A 14,579-nucleotide genomic window follows, 5' to 3' on the forward strand; every position below is an offset into this window, starting at 1 on the left:
AGCGTCTATCTGAAATTCACCAGAGGCTTGAGAAATCTGAAGGCTCCTGGAATATTCCGATCCAGAGGGAAGTGTCTAGGGAATATCAGTGGGAGGGGGGGTGAGTGTGTGTGCTTTTTAGATGGAGGGTCCTTAGAGAAGATAAGAGGTTAGAGATGGTGGGAGAAGATGAGTGGGCGGTAGCTTGACCTTCTCACCCTTCTTTCTCCTCTTCTCTCTCCTCCCGTTCTCTCTCCTCCTGTTCCTCTCCCTCTTAGCACGACAGCCTTGAGCAACAAATGCTGTGGCCATTCCACCTCTCACTGTGCCCTCCTCCTCCTCTCATTCTGTTCTGTTCTCTTTCTGCTTCCTTCCCATCTCTGTCTCCTTCTCTGCATGTGCAGCTTTGTTCTCCTACATACCAGTGTCCCTTGGGACCTGCAAGTTTTTATCCTAATTCATTCCACACTAAACAGACATAAACCCTCAACACTCCCAGTCTTATACAACCCTACAGGAGAAGAGGCATGAGCAGACTGAGAGGGGTATAGAGTAGGGGATAGGTTGAAAAAGAGAACTGGAAGAGCGTAAGGGAGCCTTGAGTGGAGAAAATGAGGTAGAGGGGAGATCTACAGTATACTATTCTCTCCCATACAGCCCTGACCCAGACGATCCCTGCCAGGGGCCTGTGAGTGACTAGAGGGGGAGATTGAGGCAGGCTGCTCTGAAGTTGAGAAATGCGTTTGTGTGTTTAGGGAGATGCGCTGACAAGTGTTTCAGCCCTTATCATGCAATAACTGCACATAATGCATCCATTTGTGAAAAAGATGAGGAATGGATATTAGTGAGTGCGTGAGATCTGTGACATTGATTTGACTGACGTGATTTCTCTGGAGCCACCTGGTAAAAGTGCACAGATTTGTAATTGCACCAACAAACGCTAACTGGACATTTTCTCAGTAGAACAAAACCTGATTAGCCAACAAACAGACACCAACTGGACTTCAGTGGTGGGTGGCTGTTCTTTGGCGTTTGTTGGACAGTCTGGACAGAGTGTACTATTTATCTCTGTATGACAGTGTCTCATACAATTGTGTGAACCTATCCTGGCCCCCTTGTTAGACACACACACACACACACACATATACACACACACACACACACTTTTGTTTTGCTATCCTTGTAGGGACCAAAGAATTGATTCCCATCCAAAATCCAAATTTTCTTAACCAAACCATAACCTTAAGCCTAACCTTAACCCCATAAAACTATGCCTTCCTATTTGTCTGAATTTTCCTTGTTTTACTGTCCTTGTGAGGACTTCTGGTACCCACAAGGATAGTTACACACACACACACACACACACAATGACAAAGAAAACGCCAAATAGATGAATCACTACATTTTGAAATGGCAAGCTGTTGATGAGCAGTCCAGTGGCAGTTGATGGATATTTGGAGTGTTGGCTGTGGAGTACTCAACTTGGGTGGTTCCACCTATTTCACCTGTTTCTCTACTGATTCAGTCAAGTGATTCAGTTCAGTCAAATATCATTTGGGCTGCATGTTTAGTATGGTGCTGAAGAATATGAAAAAACACTTATTGAAAGAAAGAAAGACAGAATACACTGTGATTTAAAACAGCATTCTACTATTGATGTGTGTGGGTCCTTAAAGGAAACGTATTGTCTTTGTTTCAGATAAGATCAGTCTGGAGGGCATGGTGGTACAGAGAGCGGAGTGCAGACCAGCCGTCAATGAAAACTATATGAAACTGAAGAAGTGAGTGAAACAAAATTCAATACAATTTCAATATACAGTACCAGTCAAAAGTTTGGACACAGCTACTCATTTCAGGGTTTTTCTTTATTTGTACTATTTTCTACATTGTAGAATAATAGTGAAGACATAACAACTATAAAATAACACACATGGAATCATGTAGTAACCAAAAAAGTGTTAAACAAATGAAAAATATGTTTCATATACGAGATTCTTCAAAGTAGGCACCCTTTGCCTTGATGACAGCTTTGCACACTCTTGGCATTCTCGCAACCAGCTTCATGAGGTAGTCACCTGGAATGCATTTCGGTTAACAGGTGTGCCTTGTTCAAAGTTAATTTGTGGAATTTCTTTCCTTCTTAATGCATTCGAGCCAATCAGTTGTGTTGTGACAAGGTAGGGTGGTATACAGAAGATAGCTCTATTTGGTAAAAAACCAAGTCCATATTATGACAAGAACAGCTCAAATAAGCAAAGAGAAACGATAGTCCATTATTACTTTAAGACATAAAGGTCAGTCAATCCGTAAAATTTCAAGACCTTTGAAAGTTTCTTCAAGTGGAGTCACAAAATCTATCAAGCGCAAAGAGTTTTTATTTACTAACTCTATTTTATCAATGTACCAATCAGGCTTCAGGAAGAAGCATAGCACAATTACAGCAGCCATGAAGGTTTTAAATTATATCACTGAAGCCCTGGACAAAAAACAGCACTGTCTCACTTTTTATTAATCTCTCTAAGGCTTTTGATACAGTTGATCATGCTATACTAAGGCAGAGATTGTCGAGTGTAGGTCTTTCAGAGCAAGCAGTTGCATGGTTTGCTAACTATCTGTCTGATACAACTCAATTTGATGGGCTTATGTCTGTTAATAATGGTGTGCCCCAAGGCTCTGTACTTGGCCCTCTCTTATTCACTATTTATATAAATGATTTAGACAAAAATGTCCAAAATGCTCAACTTCTTTTTATGTTGATGATACTGTTATTTACTGTTGTGCCTCGTCTCTTACAAAAGCTTTCCAGAACTTGCAAACTGCTTTTTATACTGTTCAACATACCTTGTCAATTGAAGCTTATCCTCAATGCTGACAACTAAACTTATGGTGTTTTCTAAATCAAGAAACAGACCTCTGAACCTTTCACCTATTACTACCTGGCAGGGCAAGGAGATTGAGGTTGTAACCTCATATAAATATATTGGAATTTTAATTGATGACAGCCTCTCTTTTAAATTGCATATTCAACAATTTATAGAAAAATTTAAGCTGAAATTGGGATTTTATTTTAGGAATAAGGCCTGTTTTTCTTTTGATGCCAGAAGGAGGCTAGTGTCAGCTACATTTATGCCTTTACTAGACTATGGGGATATTTTATATATGAAGTGTTTGAGATCAATTGACACCCTTTACCATGGCACTTTGAGATTTATTTTAAACTGCAAAACCCTTACGCACCACTGCACTTTGTATACGAGGGTTGGCTGGCCTTCTCTAGTCACTCGTAGGCTCAGGCACTGGTATACTTTTATTTACAAAGCCATTTTGGGTTTACTACCTTTTTATTTGGGCATTTTTATTGTTCAGAAATGTGGTGGGTACTCTCTTCGTTCGCTGGACTTTATCCTGCTAACTGTTCCAAATGTCCGAACTGAATTTGGTAAAAGGGCTTTATGTACTCTGTGCCATCATCTTGGAACGCCTTACAAAATACTTTTAAACTGGAAGAACTTGTCCCGATTGGTGTCTTTAAATCACTGATGAATGATCGAGACTGATTCCCTGACCTGTCAATGTTTTTAATTAGCTGTTTTTGATTTTGTTATACTCGTGTGAATTCTATGGTTTTTACTAGATTACTTGTAGTTTTTCATGTTTGTCTGTAATTTTTGTAATGACTTGGTGCTGCCTATCTTGGCCAGGATGCTCTTGAAAAGGAGATTTTAAATCTCAATGAGCCCTTCCTGGTAAATAAATCAAATAAACAATGATGAAACTGGCTCTCATGAGGAAACAGGAAAAGAAGACCCAGAGTTACCAGCCTCAGAAATTGCAGCCCAAATAAATGCTTCACAAAGTTCAAATAACAGACACATCTCAACATCAACTGTTCAGAGGAGACTACATGAATCAGACCTTCATGGTCAAATTGCTGCAAAGACACCACTACTAAAGGACACCAATAAGAAGAGGCTTGCTTGGGCCAAGAAACACAAGCAATGGACATTAGACTGGTGGAAATCTGTCCTTTGGTTTGATGAGTCCAAATTTTAGATTTTCGGTTCCAAATGCTGTGTCTTTGTGAGATGCAGAGTAGGTGAACAGATGATCTCTGCATGTGTGTTCCCACCGTGAAGCATGGAGGAGGAGGTGTGGGGGTGCTTTGCTAAGGACACGGTCTGTGATTTATTTAGAATTCAAGGCACACCTACAGGTTGTGTAAGGACTGTTTGACCAAGCCGGAGAGTGATGGAGTGCTGCGTCAGCTTACCTGGCCTCCACAATCCCCCGACCTCAACCAACGTCAACCCAAATGGGATGAGTTGCACTGCAGCGTGAAGGAAAAGCAGCGAACATGTGCTCAGCATATGTGGGAACTCCTTCAAGACTGTTGGAAAAGCATTCCACGTGAAGCTGGTTGAGAGAATGCCAAGAGTGTGCAAAGCTGTCAAGGCAAACGGTGACTACTTTGAAGAATCTCAAATATATAAAATATATTTTGATTTGTTTAACAATTTTGCTTACTACATGATTCTATATATGTTATTTCATAGTTATGTCTTCACTATTGTTTTACAATGTAGAAAATAGTACAAATAAAGAAAAACCATTGAATGAGAATGTGTGTACAAACTTTTGACTGGTACTGTAATTAGGTGACGGTAAAATAAAGCCTCACCAATCGGCCATGTCTCCTGGTTTAATTTCTGAGTGCGGATTAGTAGATGTGGGAGGAACAGTAACCATAGCGAACTCCAAGAGAATATCTAATAATGGTGTATAACTGTTCTCAATGGGAGCAGAGGTTGGCAGGGATTGCTATAGCAACTGTTCCTTGTGTGCTATGGCAACTTCTCTCTCCTGTGTGTTATTTTTATTTTTTATGTATTAGGGGTAGATCTGCTTTAATATTGCAGATAGAGTGTAGCTTCCATCAATGTAATTGTCTGCATCATTTCCAATCCTCCGTATGTGTGTGTGTGTGTGTATATATATATATATATATATATAACATTACAGTACCAAAATAATAGTTAAGACATCAACTATAAAAGAACACATATGGAATCTTGTAGTAACCAAAAAAGTGTTTCACAAATGAGATTCTTCAAAGTAGCCACCCTGTGCCTTGATGACAGCTGTGCACACTCTTGGCATTCTCTCAACCAGCTTCATGAGTTATACTTTTCCAACCGTCTTTCCCACATATGTTGAGCACTTGTTGGCTGCTTTTCCTTCACTCCACGGTCCAACTCATCCTAAACCATCTCAATTGGGTTGAGGTCGGGTGATTGTGGAGGCCAGGACATCTGATGCAGCACTCCATCACTCTCCGTCTTGGTCCAATAGACCTTACACAGCCTGGAGGTGTTTTGGGTCATTGTCCTATTGATAAACAAATGATAGTACCACTAAGCGCAAACCAGATGGGATGGCGTATCACTACAGAATGCTGTGGTAGCTATGCTGGTTAAGTGTTCCTTGAATTCTAAACAAATCACAGACGTTGTTACCATTAAAGCACCTCACACATCACACCACCTCCTCCATGCTTCACAGTGGGAACCACACATGCGGAGATCATCCGTTCACCTACTCTGCGTCTCACAAAGACACGCGATTGGAACCGAAAATCTCAAATTTGGACTCATCAGACCAAAGGACAGATTTCCGCCGGTCTAAAATATCAATTTTAGAATAAGTCTAATGTAACAAAATGTGGAAAAGGTCAAGTGGTCTGAATACTTTCTGAAGGCACTGTATATATAAATTATTATTTGGGGCTTTTTAAGCTACCCTCAACCCCTTCCTTCTATCTCCGAAGACCATCCAGTTCTATTTGCCATATTTTTTTAAATGTGCTGTTTCACAAAAGTTCTGAACCTATATACATTTTATGGACACTGTATATTTTACAATAGTTATCTTGTTGTTATTATTCCCACCCTTCAGCTCCACTCAACCCCTCCCGTCTATCTCTTAACACCTTCCAGTTTGGAATCTATTTGCTATATATTTTTCAACTGAGCTGTGATGTTTCACAAAAGTTCTGAACCTTTCTATTCTCATAGTTTCTACAGATTGTAAATTAAAGATAACACTTTTGCTAAAAGTATTATTATTATTATTGATCCATTGACTATGACTTTCAGTTAGCTCCAGGTAAATGTTGCAATTCTTCAGCTATTCCTGGACCTGTGACCAAAAACAGCTACATATGGACAGCACCAAAACAAATTATTTTAAGGATTGTCTCTTCGCAGCAAACTCTGCAGAGCTGGGATGGTTGTATCCCCCATATACAGTTCAGGTTGGAGTCATTAAACCCGTTTTTCAACCACTCCACAAATGTCTTGTTAACTAACTATAGTTTTGGCAAGTCGATTAGGACATCTACTTTGTGCATGACACAAGTAATTTTTCCAACAATTGTTTAGACAGATTATTTCATTTAAAATGCACTGTATCACAATTCCAGTGGGTCAGAAGTTTACATACACTAAGTTGACTGTCTTTAAACAGCTTGGGAAATTCCAGAAAACTATGTCATGGCTTTAGAAGCTTCTGATAGGCTAATTGACATAATTTGAGTCAATTGGAGGTGTACCTGTGGATGTATTTCAAGGCCTACCTTCAAACTCAGTGCCACTTTGCTTGACATCATGGGAAAATCAAAAGAAATCAGCCAAATTCTAGACCTCCACAACATTGGTTCATCATGGTAGCAATTTCCAAATGCCTGAAGGTACCACATTCATCTGTACAAACAATAGTACGCAAGTATAAACACCATGGGACCACGCAGCAGTCATACCGCTCAGGAAGGAGACTCGTTCTGTCTCCTAGAGATGAATGTACTTTGGTGCAACAGCAAAGGACCTTGTGAAGAAGCCACTGCTCCAAAACCGCCATAAAAAAGCCACTACGGTTTGCAACTGCACATGGGGACAAAGATCATACTTTTGGAGAAATGTCCTCTGGTCTGATGAAATAAAAATAGAACTGTTTGGCCATAATGACCATTCTGTTTGGAGGAAAAAGGGGGAGGCTTGCAAGCCGAAGAACACCATCCCAACCGTGAAGGAAGGGGTGGGGGTGCTTTTTACTGCAGGAGGGACTGGTGCACTTCACAAAATAGATGGCATCATGAGGATGGAAAATTATGTGGCTATATTGAAGCAACATCTCAAGACATCAGTCAGGAAGTTAAAGCTTGGTTGCAAATGGGTCTTCCAAATGGAAAATGACCCCAAGCATACTTCCAAAGCTGTGGCGAAATGGCTGAAGGACAACAAAATCAAGGTATTGGAGTGGCCATCACAAAGCCCTGAACTCAATTCTATAGAACATTTGTGGGCAGAACTGAAAAAGCGTGTGCGAGCAAGGAGGCCTTACAAACTTGACTCAGTTACACCAGCTCTGTCAGGAGGAATGGGCCAAAATTCACCCAACTTATTGTGGGAAGCTTGTGGAAGGCTACCTGAAAGGTTTGGCCTAAGTTAAACAATTTAAAGGCAACGCTACCGAATACTAATTGAGTGTATGTAAACTTCGGACACCCTGGGAATGTGATGAAAGAAATAAAAACTGAAATAAATCACTCTACTATTATTCAGACATTTCACATTCTTAAAATAAAGTGGTGATCATAACTGACCTAAGACAGGGTATCTTTACTAGGATTAAATGTCAGGAATTGTGAAACTGAGTTTAAATGTATTTTGCTAAGGTGTATGTAAACTTCCGGCTTCAACTGTATATACATTCTATTGGTTGCAATTTTTATAACAATTTCAATTGAAAAAAATCTTATTTTTAAGTTGTCATTTTGCATATCAGTTCATAAACCATGTGGCATGGAATGTGGCATCAAAAATCTCTTCCTAACTATTTTGCCATCTATATGGCACAGCTGTAAAAAAAAAAAAAAAAAGTAAAGAAAAGTTCCTTTATATTAAACTGATATACCGACAAGTTCTTTACTTTTCCCCCTTCAACTTGCTTCTTCCATTTTTGCGATAATGGTGCAATTAGTTGATTGTAATTTTGGGTAGAGCCTCTCCCTGTGTGTTTGAGCACATGCATGTCTGCCTTGGTGTCTGTATGTGCACAGCAGTGCCAGTACTGTACATTATACTGAATAGCTATATGTGTTATTCAACCATTGTACAGCATAGTGGATGCTATTGTTCTGTTTTTTGTTATATTCAGTGCTCTGCCCAATGGGTTGCTTCTCTCAATAAGACCCTGTCTTCATTCATTTTAATAATTTCTCAGGTTCTCTCAAACAGTTCTGTGACAGTGTTCTAGAATGTATCCTCCTCTCCTCAGATTACAGATTGAGGTGTCTACCAAGCCCCAGCGTCTGACCGAGCAGATGGACAGGGCTGTCACTAACAACTTCAAGCCTGTATCCAACCATGTTAATAACGTAAGAACACTACCATATCACATGTTAAAATCAGTGTGTGTCTGCTTGCATGCCCCTGAAGGTTCCATATCTTCGTAGTGTTGGATTAATACACATTTGGAACTGTAATGTGCACTTCTACCATGCTCCCTCCTTGCCCCTGTGTGGGTTTTCCGTGGGTTGTTTTGTGTAGGTGGAGTATGAGAAGAAGAAGAGGGCTGAAGGTAGGATGGTGAGGGCAGACAGACAGCAGGTGATGGACATGCTCTTCTCCGCCTTTGAGAAACACCAGTACTACAACATCAAAGACCTGGTGGAGGTCACCAAGCAACCTGTGGTTAGTCACACAAACAGCAACCTGTTCACTGATTTCATTACCATAAGTGAGTATGCGCTGCGAGCGGTTCTGCTCAGCCTTCCAAGATCGATTCCACACCACCACTGTAACCCTCTCTCTCCAGGATCGATTAGACTCCACCACTGTAACCCTCTCTCCAGGATCGAGGATCGATTAGACTCCACCACTGTAACCCTCTCTCTCCAGGATCGATTACACTCCACCACTGTAACCCTCTCTCTCTAGGATCGATTAGACTCCACCACTGTAACCCTCTCTCTCCAGGATCGATTACACTCCACCACTGTAACCCTCTCTCTCTAGGATCGATTAGACTCCACCACTGTAACCCTCTCTCTCTAGGATCGATTAGACTCCACCACTGTAACCCTCTCTCTCCAGGATCGATTAGACTCCACCACTGTAACCCTCTCTCTCTAGGATCGATTAGACTCCACCACTGTAACCCTCTCTCTCTAGGATCGATTAGACTCCACCACTGTAACCCTCTCTCTCTAGGATCGATTAGACTCCACCACTGTAACCCTCTCTCTCCAGGATCGATTACACTCCACCACTGTAACCCTCTCTCTAGGATCGATTAGACTCCACCACTGTAACCCTCTCTCTCTAGGATCGATTAGACTCCACCACTGTAACCCTCTCTCTCCAGGATCGATTAGACTCCACCACTGTAACCCTCTCTCTCTAGGATCGATTACACTCCACCACTGTAACCCTCTCTCTCCAGGATCGATTACGCACCACCACTGTAACCCCCTCTCTCTAGGATCGATTAGGCTCCACCACTGTAACCCTCTCTCTAGGATCGATTACGCTCCACCACTGTAACCCTCTCTCTCCAGGATCGATTACGCTCCACCACTGTAACCCTCTCTCTCTAGGATCGATTACGCTCCACCACTGTAACCCTCTCTCTCTAGGATCGATTAGGCTCCACCACTGTAACCCTCTCTCTCTAGGATCGATTACACTCCACCACTGTAACCCTCTCTCTCCAGGATCGATTACACTCCACCACTGTAACCCTCTCTCTCTAGGATCGATTACACTCCACCACTGTAACCCTCTCTCTCTAGGATCGATTACACTCCACCACTGTAACCTTCTCCAGGGTGAACTATTGTAACCTGAGGCCTGATTAGTCAGACCGTAATAAGTTGAACAGGATCAGAACACATACTGTAGACCTGTATCTGGAGGAGGAATGTCAACCATTACCCACTATTGACATCTGGTGGACATTATCAACTACAACAAATGGCTTTTGACACTAAGAATAACAGGTAGACTCGCCTCACTGGTAGATGCTTCTAGTTTTCAGAGTAAGGGTGCAGGCTGTAGCTGTGTGAAAATGGACACTGTAGAAAGAGCCTCTGCTGTAGACATTTATAAAGGAGATTCTGAGAGATGTTTGTCTGTGTGTTTCCTGTAGACCTACTTGAAGGAGATCCTGAGGGAGATAGGAGTGTACAACACTAAAGGGACGCACAAGAGTACATGGGAACTGAAGCCAGAGTACCGCCACTACCAGGGAGGAGAGGAGGAGATAAAGGATGACTAGCCCAGAACAGAGCACCCTGTCTAGGATACAGACATTGACCTGAGGGCCTACCATCACAGAAGTCTTTGTTCTTTTGTCTTTCACTTTATCTAAAACTGATACCCAAAACTACATGATCACAAAGGGTCTACCTTTTATCAGCTGTTGGTAGGATGGTGTGTGGGGATCTTGCACTATGAACCAGACTGTGTGAAACACTTGCCTTAAAGCAACACTCTTTTGAATGGGTTCTTTTTATGTTGTTTGGTGCAGCTTATAGAAATTGTAATGTTTTTTTTCTTCACTCTACTTACAGAAGCTGAAACTTTGCACTATCATTTGTAAATCATTTATAAAATAATGTAACTACCGGTTTGGAATATTTGACATTTTCTTTCAATGAATGTGACAGAACAAGCTTTTGAGGTAAACTACACGTATATACATGCATACAAATGAGTGGATTCGGACATTTAAGCCACACCCGTTGCTGACAGATGTATGAAGTGGAACACACAGCCATACAATCCACTGACAAACATTGACAGTAGAATGGCCTTTTTTTAAACGTGGCACCGTCATAGGATGCCACCTTTCCAACAAGTCAGTTAGGCTCGTGTGCAGCTGCAAATTTGACAAAGGTCACCATGCGGAATACCAAGCATCGGCTGGAGTGGTGTAAAGCCATCCGCTATTTGACTCTGGAGCAATAGAAATGCGTTTTCTGGAGTGATGAATCACGCTTCACCATCTGGTAGTCCGACAGACGAATCGGGGTTTGGTGGATGCTAGAACGTTATCTGCCCCAGTGCGTAGTGTCAACTGTAAAGTTTGGTGGATGAGGAACAATGGTCTGGGGCTGTTGTTCATGGTTTGGGCTAGGCCCCTTAGTTCCAGTCACGGGTAATCATAACGCTACAGAATACAATGACATTCTATAAGATTCTCTGCTTCCAACTTTGTGGCAACAGTTTGGGGAAGGCCCTTTCCTATATTTCAGCATGACAATGACTTGTGTGCACAAAGCGAGGTCCATAAAGAAATGGTTTGTCGAGATTGGTAGAGAAGAACATGACTGGCCTGCACAGAGCTCTGACCTCAACCCCATTGAACACCTTTAGGATGAATTGGAACGCTGACTGCGAGTCAGACCTAGTTGCCCAACATCAGTGCCTGACCGCAATAATGCTTGTGGCTGAATGGAAGCAAGTCCCTACAGCAATGTTCCAACATCTAGTGGAAAGCCTTCCCAGAAGAGTGGAGGCTGTTATAGCACCAAAAGGGGAGACCAACTCCTTAATAAAGCCCATGATTTTGGAATGAGATGTTCGACGAGCAGGTGTCCACGTATTTTTTGGTCATGTAGCGTATTTATTCAAGAAAAAGGACAATGGTGTAACATTAAAAGATATTTGATGAATCTAATGACTGTTGCATAATGTAACTGTAAACCAAGCAAATGGAGACCTGAGAGTTCATCAACAACATAAGTGGATGGAAACATTGTCATCGCAGAGTTTAAAAAATCATCCCGCAGCAAACTGTGAGACATATAGAATGTCCCAGATAGAAATATAACATATTGTGTATTCTGCATGACAGAGGCATATCTGCTCTACTCTATACATTTCTATCCGAATGTTCTGATGGGTACTTCCTGAATATACCAGTTAACAGAACACTGCAATACTCAAAGTTGAACACCATAATCAATAAGATCAATACCGTAACACTGTCACAGCACCCTTTCTGTCAACCCCATAGACATGACTTGGTTTGGGCATCATATAATACTTCCATTCCAAACGTAATGCAGAGTCGTCGTCTGGTTGGTCCCTGGTCGTGGGATCAGGTGAGATGCAGCAGCTAATAGAAACAAAGTTCTGAGACCTGAGTATTACTATGAAAGAGAGGACAGTGGTTATAACAAGTGTTATTATTACACAAGTAGACTGAAGGGACTGAAGCATTTCTCCATCTCCAGGCCGTCTTTGAAGGGAGTGATGCCGTCCTTACGGATGTCCAGCAGACCAACCATACCATCTGGGTTCATAGACTCACCTGTAAAATTGAAAGAACTACAGTGGGAGGGAGGATGGCGAGAGAGGGGTGGAGAGTGAGGTGGGGGCAGGAGGGTAGAGAGAGGTGAGGGTAGAGAGGGGTGGAGAGTGAGGTGGGAGCAGGAGGGTAGAGAGTGAGGTGGGAGCAGGAGGGTAGAGAGGGGTGGAGAGTGAGGTGGGAGCAGGAGGGTAGAGTGATGGGTGGAGAGTGAGGTGGGAGCAGGAGGGTAGAGTGAGAGGTGGGAGCAGGAGGGTAGAGAGGGGTGGAGAGTGAGGTGGGAGCAGGAGGGTAGAGTGAGGGGTGGAGAGTGAGGTGGGGGCAGGAGGGTAGAGAGAGGTGGGAGCAGGAGGGTAGAGAGGGGTGGGAGCAGGAGGGTAGAGAGTGAGGTGGGAGCAGGAGGGTAGAGAGGGGTGGAGAGTGAGGTGGGAGCAGGAGGGTAGAGTGATGGGTGGAGAGGGGTGAGGTGGGAGCAGGAGGGTAGAGTGAGAGGTGGGAGCAGGAGGGTAGAGAGGGGTGGAGAGTGAGGTGGGAGCAGGAGGGTAGAGTGAGGGGTGGGAGCAGGAGGGTAGAGAGGGGTGGAGAGTGAGGTGGGAGCTGGAGGGTAGAGTGAGAGGTGGGAGCAGGAGGGTAGAGAGGGGTGGAGAGTGAGGTGGGAACAGGAGGGTAGAATGAGAGGTGGGAGCAGGAGGGTAGAGAGGGGTGGGAACAGGAGGGTAGAGTGAGGTGGGAACAGGAGGGTAGAGTGAGGTGGGAACAGGAGGGTAGAGTGAGAGGTGGGAGCAGGAGGGTAGAGCGGGGTGGAGAGTGAGGTGGGAACAGGAGGGTAGAGTGAGGGGTGGAAGCAGGAGGGTAGAGAGGGGTGGAGAGTGAGGTGGGAGCAGGAGGGTGGAGAGTGAGGTGGGGACAGGAGGGTAGAGTGAGAGGTGGGAGCAGGAGGGTAGAGAGGGGTGGAGAGTGAGGTGGGAACAGGAGGGTAGAGTGTGAGGTGGGAGCAGGAGGGTAGAGCGGGGTGGAGAGTGAGGTGGGAGCAGGAGGGTAGAGTGAGGTGGGAGCAGGAGGGTAGAGAGGGGTGGAGAGTGAGGTGGGAGCAGGAGGGTAGAGTGAGGTGGGAGCAGGAGGGTAGAGTGAGGTGGGAACAGGAGGGTAGAGTGAGGGGTGGAGAGTGAGGTGGGAGCAGGAGGGTAGAGTGAGAGGTGGAGAGTGAGGTGGGAGCAGGAGGGTAGAGTGAGAGGTGGGAGCAGGAGGGTAAAGAGGGGTGGAGAGTGAGGTGGGAGCAGGAGGGTAGAGAGTGGTGGATAGTGAGGTGGGAGCAGGAGGGTAGAGTGAGGGGTGGAGAGTGAGGTGGGAACAGGAGGGTAGAGTGAGGGGTGGAGTGAGGTGGGAGCAGGAGGGTAGAGTGAGAGGTGGGAGCAGGAGGGTAGAGAGGGGTGGAGAGTGAGGTGGGAACAGGAGGGTAGAGTGAGGTGGGAACAGGAGGGTAGAGTGAGAGGTGGGAGCAGGAGGGTAGAGCGGGGTGGAGAGTGAGGTGGGAACAGGAGGGTAGAGTGAGGGGTGGAAGCAGGAGGGTAGAGAGGGGTGGAGAGTGAGGTGGAAGCAGGAGGGTAGAGAGGGGTGGAGAGTGAGGTGGGAACAGGAGGGTAGAGTGAGGGGTGGAGAGTGAGGGTAGAGTGAGGTGGGAGCAGGAGGGTAGAGTGAGGGGTGGAAGCAGGAGGGTGGAGAGTGAGGTGGGAGCAGGAGGGTAGAGTGAGGTGGGAGCAGGAGGGTAGAGTGAGGTGGGAGCAGGAGGGTAGAGAGGGGTGGAGGGTAGAGTGAGGTGGGAGCAGGAGGGTAGAGTGAGGGGGTGGAGAGTGAGGTGGGAGCAGGAGGGTAGAGTGAGGGGTGGAGAGTGAGGTGGGAGCAGGAGGGTAGAGTGAGGGGTGGAGAGTGAGGTGGGAGCAGGAGGGTAGAGTGAGAGGTGGGAGCAGGAGGGTAGAGAGGGGTGGAGAGTGAGGTGAGAACAGGAGGGTAGAGTGAGGGGTGGAGAGTGAGGTGGGAGCAGGAGGGTAGAGTGAGGTGGGAGCAGGAGGGTAGAGAGGGGTGGGAGCAGGAGGGTAGAGAGGGGTGGAGAGTGAGGTGGGAGCAGGAGGGTGGAGTGTGAGGTGGGAGCAGGAGGGTAGAGTGAGGTGGGAGCAGGAGGGTAGAGAGGGGTGGAGAGTGAGGTGGGAGCATGAGGGTAGAGTGAGGTGGGA

At 44.8% G+C, this 14,579-nt stretch overlaps 1 protein-coding gene across 2 annotated transcripts in view; it reads left to right on the forward strand.

Annotated features, from left to right (window-relative positions):
* gtf2f2b (general transcription factor IIF, polypeptide 2b) overlaps positions 1-10,661 on the forward strand; it is a 33,952-nt gene extending 23,291 nt beyond the window's left edge. For both annotated transcript variants that reach the window (XM_046361112.1, XM_046361111.1), the window contains exons 6-9: positions 1,679-1,760; positions 8,311-8,410; positions 8,583-8,726; positions 10,183-10,661. In XM_046361112.1, the coding sequence (XP_046217068.1) occupies positions 1,679-1,760; positions 8,311-8,410; positions 8,583-8,726; positions 10,183-10,311 (455 nt within the window). In that variant the 3' untranslated portion in view covers positions 10,312-10,661. The remainder of the gene's footprint in view (positions 1-1,678; positions 1,761-8,310; positions 8,411-8,582; positions 8,727-10,182) is intronic.
* The last annotated feature ends 3,918 nt before the right edge of the window (positions 10,662-14,579 follow it).

Source organism: Oncorhynchus gorbuscha, linkage group LG09, assembly GCF_021184085.1.
Source record: "Oncorhynchus gorbuscha isolate QuinsamMale2020 ecotype Even-year linkage group LG09, OgorEven_v1.0, whole genome shotgun sequence".
Classification (NCBI taxonomy): Eukaryota; Metazoa; Chordata; class Actinopteri; order Salmoniformes; family Salmonidae; genus Oncorhynchus; species Oncorhynchus gorbuscha.